Genomic DNA, 8,134 nt, shown 5'->3' with positions numbered 1-8,134 from the left:
TACACAACAATGAATTGGTTTTAAATGCAGGAGCAACAATTAAGAGCTCTGCAGATAATTCCAGAATTGTCCATATGGTTGATGGTGAGGAAGGTAACAGTAAGCTACAAGAACCTAACAATGAATTGAGCAGGTAGGCAACTAATAACTGGAATTCAATCTGCAAAAATGTGATGTAATATGCATTTGGGAAAAAGCAAACAAGACGACAAATGGCAGAAGAAATGGTAGCAAACTCTGAGAAGCATAGCAGGTCAAGAGTGACTTTGGATTACACGTCCATGGAGCCCTGAAGGTAACAGGACAGATATATGTGGTTAAGAAGGCATGAAGAACCCTTGCCTTTATTGGCCAATGCATGGAGTGTACAGGCAGGGAGGTTTTGCTGCAACAGTAGTTTGACCATGGTTGCAGAACTTGGTATAGTTCTGGCTTACACGTAACAGGAAGAATGCAATGGCTTGATGATTTGATAGGATGCAGAGATGATTTGAAGTTATCTTGTCGGAGCTGGATTATATTAGTTATGAAAACAAATTGCTGAACATGAAGAAGCCTCTTCCCCTCAGCAGAGGCCATAAACCAGCAGGCAATAATTTATGGTTGTAGAGATCAGAAGGGAGTTAACGAACAATGCTTTCATTGTAGAGATCAGAAGGGAGTTAACGAACAATGCTTTCATTCAAAGTGATGGGCTTCTGTAGCACATGACCTGAAATAGTGCTGAAGGCAGAAACACCCAGTGATGAGTATCTGATGTATCAAAATCTACAAAGGTAGGGGCCAAAGAGGCTAGGGTATGGGATTAGGTTGAATGGTTCTTTTTATAACCAGTTTAGACATGGCCTTTTCTTAGTGTCATAAATTTCTATGATCCCATGTATGGACACAGTCCAAGATTAAATAAGACATTCATCCCTCCATCAATGATCTTTATTATTAAATAACCATACCACAGCACATTTTAGAGCTGTACTAAATTTGTGATGGCAGAAGTCTGACATATTCACTTTCAATTTTATTTTAAACAAAACAGGTGGTGTTCAATCAGTGCAGAGTTAGGGTTATGAAGCCTTTGGAGCTGTAAAGAATAGAGTCAGGTTTGTCAAGGTGAAAATATGTTTCATGTACAGCTATCGAATTGACAATGAAAACACAAAGCATAACTCAGGGTTATCTGCAATGAAAGAACTGGCATTTTGACCTTCTCAAAATGGACAAAACGGCCAACAGTCTCACAGGGGGCTCACATCAAATGGCTTGTCTATTGCGTAGTAAGATAACAATGATTGAATCGAAACTTCATAAAGCTTCCAAAATTGTAGTTTTTGTGTAATTTTCCAAAAGATTTCAGCCTTGGCGGTATTCCAAAAATGAGCAAGTCTTTGTGAAGAAGTACACCTATAACAGGAGTACCTGATAGGGTTGGTTTCCCATGGGAAAGGTACTTGTATACATGCACTGTATATATTTACAAGTTAATTACATCACAGGAACCCTTATGCTTATCAAACCATATTCTAAGAAATTTTGCAATTGATTATCAGAGTGGCAGGCAAGATGTTTCCATAGGGAAGTAGGCTGCCAAAACAGACAATGCCATTGGAATAGACAACAAAATTCTGTCCACTTCTCCACTACACAAATAAAAACAGAATTTGCACAGAGCCTTTCACAATTCAGCATATTCCAAAGAGTTTTTACAGTCAAGTATATACTCTAGAGGTTAGACTAGAAGCAGCTAATTTGTATACAAGGTCTCAAACTATAGTGAGATTATGTCCAGATAACAAACTTCCACATTAATAGCATTATACATTCCACATTCTACAGGGGTAGCATTGAGAGTGTCCTGACCAGCTGCATCTCTGCCTGGTACGGTGACTGTAACACCTCAGACCACAAGACTCCACAGAGAATTACGAGCACAGCTGGAAAGATCATTGGAGTACCTCTTCCCTCCATCCTGGACACCTACAACACACGATGCACCCGGAAGGCCTGCAGAATCAGATGATTCCTCTCATCCCTCCCACAACCTATTTGTCCCACTGCCATCTGACAAGCGGTACCGGAGCATCTGAGCCAGTACTACTAGACTGTACAACAGTTCTTTCCCCCAGGCTTTCAGGCTCCTGAATACCCTGGAGGCAGTCTCAGACAAATGCCGCATCAAAACTCCTGGTTTGCACATCGGCGCTTAAGGACTTTGGCTGCTGCTGAACATGTTTATACACTTAGTGTAATACACTGAGTTCTGTATTTTCTTTTTCCAACTAGGTTTTGCACTAACCTTGCACTAAATTTGTATCCTGTATATACCATATTTTGCACTATTTGTGCTTGCACAACTTGTCTGTCTGCGTTTATTGTAATATCCTCTGTTCTATGTATGTCCTCTGTTGCGAGAGTCTGGGTGAATCGACATTTTGTTCCTCCATGTGTTTTACAGCAAATGGGCGAATGCCAATAAAGTATAACTCGAACTTGATTGATTGTTAGATACATTTTAGCCAGAACACTGGCAAGTGTTCTTTGAAAGATTTCCACGGTTTTTTTGTTAGCCCAACCAAGATGGCAGATGAAGTTTGATTAAACATCTCATTCAAAGACAGTTCTCCTGACAGTCCAGCATTCTCTTAGCTGTAGACTGGAGTGTCAGATTAAGTTCTGTTAGCACCTGTAATGGGATTTAACTTCAAACCTTCACAATCAGAGGTAAGCTGACAGGATAATTGCTGGCCAGATGGAGAAGGATTGTTTGGATCTTGCATTACGTAATTTGTTCAACAGTCTCTATTAAGTGTAGAGAGGGGTGGGTTTTCCCAAGTCTCTTCAGGGTCTAGTCCCACCCGAACTCTGTAACCTACTCCAATCCTGGTGGATTCCCAGATTCCATTACTTCACCCATAACCTCAGATTCTAAAGCATAGAGGTCTGTAACTTCATTCCCAAATCTCTTTATTTCCTTCAGAACACCCCTTAAAACCTCCCTTTAGACCTTGGTCACCAATCCTAATATCTCATGTGTCTCAATCTCAATGTTTGTGGGCACCTCAGGATGTTATAGGTACTAAAAAGGCACACATTATTGTTATTGTCTGGCAACGTTACTTAAAATAAGGAAGGAACAAGATTATGAAAAAGCTTCTCTGAGTGAGTGTCTCATGCAACCATCTGCTCACATGAATCTGCTGCTGGCTGACAGGAGTTTGCAAAAACATCCAGGTATGATATTTTTTGGTGTTGCAAACTAGCTGCATTTATTTATTGTGGGTTCAAGCATGATGCTTTTTAGCATGTCATGAGTTTGCAACAGATGAGGAGGAGGAGGAATATACATGCACGGACCCTAGTCAGTATTAACTGGGGATGTGCTGGTTAAAACAGGTGGACAACAAGATATCTTGCATGAAGATACTTTTCTCTGCAGATGTACAAAGCTATGCAAACTGGAAAGGATGTTATTACGCTGAAATTTTCGATTTCTGGCACTTGACCAAAATATTTTTATCCACACATTTTGGCACCGATGACAAGCATCAAAAAGCCCAAGTTTGCAAATTGGCTGTGAAAATGTGACACTGTTGAATCCAAAATGCCCATCAAAATTCCGATGAGTTTTGCCCTGGCATTTGCCAGCTGCAATAATGATGCTCAAAAGCATCCACAAAGACAAGCCCACAGAATTCACCCAGCATGGTAACAATAGCAATCACTCCTCTCATAGTCCAAGCATTGTGAATGGATGCCTCTTCCAGGCAGAATACTCCCTGCTCTTGCTATACAAACATTTTGTTTAAAAAGAAAAATCCTTTAGTTTTTGTTAAAAATCCTAATGTGATATGTTAAATGGATTTGTATGAAGTGATATTTTCATAGCAAACTTCTGAAATCTATTGCTTCATGGTGCCTTAGAGTTCTGTTTAGCTGTCTCAGTATCAACCTTCGTCCTTCAGAAGTTAAAAAGAAACTTGTACTCCTTCCTAGAACCTTACAAGCTGATTGATACATGTATTCTCATGCAATCACCGTTCACGGTCTTGAGAAGCTATTGCAAAAGAAACCAAAACTGAGATTGAGTCATATACAACTTATTTCATGTCAGCTCGATCTTTAAGTCCTCTCCATACTTGCGGAGGAGCTTGTTGTGATTATGATCCACAGACCACAAGGGTGGAAGGTGCTGGGGCTGCATGTAGTCCAGGAAGTGCTGTCGCCAACGTTTCTCCAAAGACATCAGGGCTCGGAGGCCACCAACTGCACAAGACTGTGTCACTTTCAGACCATGGGGTATATGGCTCTCGTTGAATATCCTGTGGGAAGGGTAGAGAAGCACCATAAAGAATTAGGAGTACTGTAGAGTTTTCCCATCCATCTTTTAAGCAAGACATAGGAATGTAGATGCTCGATATGAATATGGGGGGGGGGGGGGGGGGGAAGATAGAGAAAGAAATTTAATGGTTAGATAAGGTAGAGTGGGGAAGAGACATGCAATATTAACACCATCACACATCTGTTGGACTGAATAGCCTATTTTGTGCTGGAAATTGTAATTTCAATTAATTTAAAAAAAATTATCACCACTTTGGGATGTCCTGAGGTTGTCAAAGATGCATGTCCTTTATTTCTTAAATTTAAGATCTGTCCCTTCAATGTAAAAGGAGATACTGTATATAACACCAACTTTTCTCATGAGGATGCCAGTGACCTTACAGAGAAATGAAGACACGCAAGAGTAGGACTGCAATGCACAGACATGCACTCAGGGACAGTGCACCACAATTTAAGCATAAATGGCTTGGCTCCTTAGTCCAGTACTAGAATCCTCACAGGCAATACAGGAGCCTTGATTCAGTACCCATAAAATAGATGGAAGTTTTATTACTGTTGTGCGCTCCACTAGGCAAAGGCTCTGTGAAAAGATGCATGCAATTGGAGATTTTAATCAGACTTTTCAGCTGGTTCATCACTACCCTATTTCACTGTGATTTGCCTCAGTTTTAAAATTTTCACCCTTGTATTCAAACTCCTTCATGGCCTCACTCTGCCCCATCTCCACAACCTCCTCCAGCCCTAAAACATATCTGGCAATTCTGCTCACCTCCAGTTATGACCTCTTGAAAATCCCCAATTTCTATTTCTCCACATTGCAGTTTCTTTGTGTGATTGGGCCCAAAACTTTGAAATTTTCTACCTCACGCTCTCCCCACTCTCTCCTTTAAAAACAATTACTGAAACCAAGCCGAGAATCACCAATCCTAATGCTGCTTTGTTTATTACTGATCCTGTGAAGCACATTGTTACCACGTTAAAGGCATAGCATAACTGCATCAGAATCAAGAATCTTCACACCTGGTTTCCAGTCCTGCTCCTTCTTCAAGCAACTCTTCAGTCAATGTCTCCACATTAAAGAAGGTCTTTAGGATATCCTGCAGTTCTTCTCTCCGAATCTCAGGAAGGCTTTCAGCATGCAACAAGGCCCGGGCTCCAGATCGCACCTGCCTGCGGACTGGGTCCTCCAATAACCGGACGCTCTCCTCGCAACCAATTGGCGCACTGAACTCCTTGGCCAGTTGCTGCTTTAGGATATTATCATAACAGTTTGAGGCAGCATGGCAGGCAGTGCACAAGAGAAGGACGTCATGAGAATTGTGGTCTTTCATCTGAACCGGAAAGTGCTTGCGGTATTCATGGGGCACAATATTCTTCCTAAAGGAAGACAAACCATTTCTTTAATCTAAATCTTAATTACAAGTGACACTACAAGTACAAGTGACAGCACAAATTAAGTACAAATGACACCACAAGTTGCAGCAGATGACTAACTCCCCCATCAATAATGGCTGAAATAATTGCTGTAAGCAACCAAGATTACTTTTACGCACATAACTCAGAAACCTTGTTAACCCAAATGCAGACCAGGCAACCACTATGCCAAGCACTGCACTCTATCCACCATGTCCATCTGGAGCTCCCAGTTGAGAGTCAGTTTAGTTCTCCTCCCAATTCCCACACTGACCTGTCTGTCCTCAGTCTCCTCCACTGCCACAGTGAGACTAAACACAAATCAGAGGAACAGCACCCCATATTCCATCTGAGTAGTCTACAACCCCATGGCATGAACATTGAATTCTCCAAGTTCAAGTAACCTGCTCCCTCTCTGTGCCTTTCTCTCTCTCCTCCTTCTCTATCCAGTTCCACCTACATACACCCGCCCCACCCCCCAGCTCCCCATCACCCAATTTCTTTCCCCTCCTCCACCTAGTCCCATCTACCTGCCTCACTTCCCTTAGTTGGTTCCATGCTTTACCTCCTCTCCTATTAGATTTCATCATCTTGTAGCCTTTTGTTGCCTCCAACTATCATCTCCCAGCCTCTGTCACTACTTCCACTCTTTCCCTCTTCCATCTGCCTAACACACCTCCTCATCTGGATCCACCTATCGCTTACCAGCTCTTGCTCCAACCTTTCCCCTCACCTCTTTATACTGGCTAGCTCCCCACTACTCTTTCAGTCCAGATGAAGGGTTTTGACCTGAAACATCAACTGTCTATTTCTGTTTGACTTGCTGAGTTCCTCTGGCAGTTTGTTTTTTGAACCCATTACTTAATGATTCACATTGCCTCCATCCAGCAATGCTTCTTTCTAACATCCTCATCCTTAAGCCCTCCAAACCTGCACCCAACTATAGACTGAAGCAAGAGTAGGCCACTTAATCTTTCAAATCTATTCCACCAGTCAAAGAGAAATGTGGCCCATCTCGGTATACCTGAAATTTCAAATCCCTTAATACTTTTGGTTATCAAAATTCACAAATTTAAGTATTCACCAGACCTGGCATTAATTGCTGTTTGCACAAGGAAGTTCCAAATGCCTGTTACTTTATGCATATAGAAGTACCTTTCAAATGCCTAGGTTCAACAGAAGCAATCTTGCCTCCGAGTTAGGCTGTACTCTAGTCCTCCAGGTACGAAGGTCTGCATTACACGGGCCTTCTTTTTTCTGTATTTGTTCATGACATTTTAATGATCTGTGTGCATGGACCCCTGAGTCTCTTTAGATTGTCAATGTTTCTAGTCTTTCATTTTTTGAAACTATTCTATTATTTTTAAGTCCACAATAGACGATCTCACATTAAAATCGATTTGCATTTTTGACCATTAACTTGGTCATTTAATACTTTTGTAATCTAATTCTTTAATCAATACTGCTTACAATGCCGCCTATGTTTGGGTCATCAGCAAATATGGAAATGTGGCTTTCAATAATGAATTGTTCCTGTCCCCACATGGATCCATGGAGAAACTCTGAGTCACATGTTGTTGATTTGAGCACCTGAACTTTATTCCTAATCTTCATATATCCATGCAGGCTCTCTCTGATCAACTATAAATGTTTAACACCCCTTTTGGGGCAACGTGGGGTAAACTGGATTAAATTATTCCAAAAGAGACTATTATTGTGCAGTCGGGGGACAACTAGATTTTAATATCATGGCACTGAATTGGTACCTCTACAAGGTTGTTACACACTTACCTTTGATCCTTCAGGTCTCCCAACTCACAAGACAACAATCCCCCACCACCAGTCCTTCAATCATTCAAGGCCCAGACTCCAACCCCATAATCCTGCAATGGCCCTGACCCCCATACCCCTAACCCAGTAAACCCAACCCTTTGAAAGTTCTACCCACCCCAATTGTTCAAACCCCTTATCCTCCATTCCCCCGGTGTTTCCAACCCTTGATGTTCCCACTGTCCCAAGAGTGCATTAAAATTTCTCAAGACACTGAACATAATGAATATTCCTTATTAAAATCTCGTTAGACTGAAAAATACTACTTCAAATAAAACAAGAGTTAGAAATGGGACCGTTCCTGCTCTGTGCCAAGTGAGCAATAAAGACACTATATTCTCATGAAATCTCAGCTGTATTCAAAAGGAAAATGCAGCCAGGAATTCCTATGAGCATATGTGCATTAGGGGAAGATGGAATTCCAACTGGTTGAATCTCCAGGATCTTACCAACACCTATTTTGACTCCAGGTGTCAACTACTGCATGGTTTTTGCAGTAGAATTAAGCACAAATGGAAGAAAACAGTCTGAATCATATTTATCCCCTGCAATCTCA

At 41.4% G+C, this 8,134-nt stretch overlaps 1 protein-coding gene across 9 annotated transcripts in view; it reads right to left on the bottom strand.

The window, feature by feature from the left end:
- Nucleotides 1-916: 916 nt before the first annotated feature.
- Nucleotides 917-8,134, bottom strand: part of exd2 (exonuclease 3'-5' domain containing 2) — a 40,762-nt gene continuing 33,544 nt past the window's right edge. For 8 of the 9 annotated variants that reach the window (XM_052016344.1, XM_052016317.1, XM_052016327.1 and 5 more), the window contains 2 exons: nucleotides 5,356-5,712; nucleotides 935-4,316 (listed from right to left, as the gene is read on the bottom strand). In XM_052016344.1, the coding sequence (XP_051872304.1) occupies nucleotides 4,100-4,316; nucleotides 5,356-5,712 (574 nt within the window). In that variant the 3' untranslated portion in view covers nucleotides 935-4,099. Of the gene's footprint in view, nucleotides 4,317-5,355; nucleotides 5,713-8,134 lie in introns of all 9 variants that reach the window. The other variant, XM_052016309.1, reaches the window with a different exon arrangement.

The sequence above is a fragment of the Pristis pectinata genome, chromosome 1 (assembly GCF_009764475.1).
Source record: "Pristis pectinata isolate sPriPec2 chromosome 1, sPriPec2.1.pri, whole genome shotgun sequence".
Lineage (NCBI taxonomy): Eukaryota > Metazoa > Chordata > Chondrichthyes > Rhinopristiformes > Pristidae > Pristis > Pristis pectinata.
This window is presented reverse-complemented; position numbering and strand designations above follow the sequence as displayed.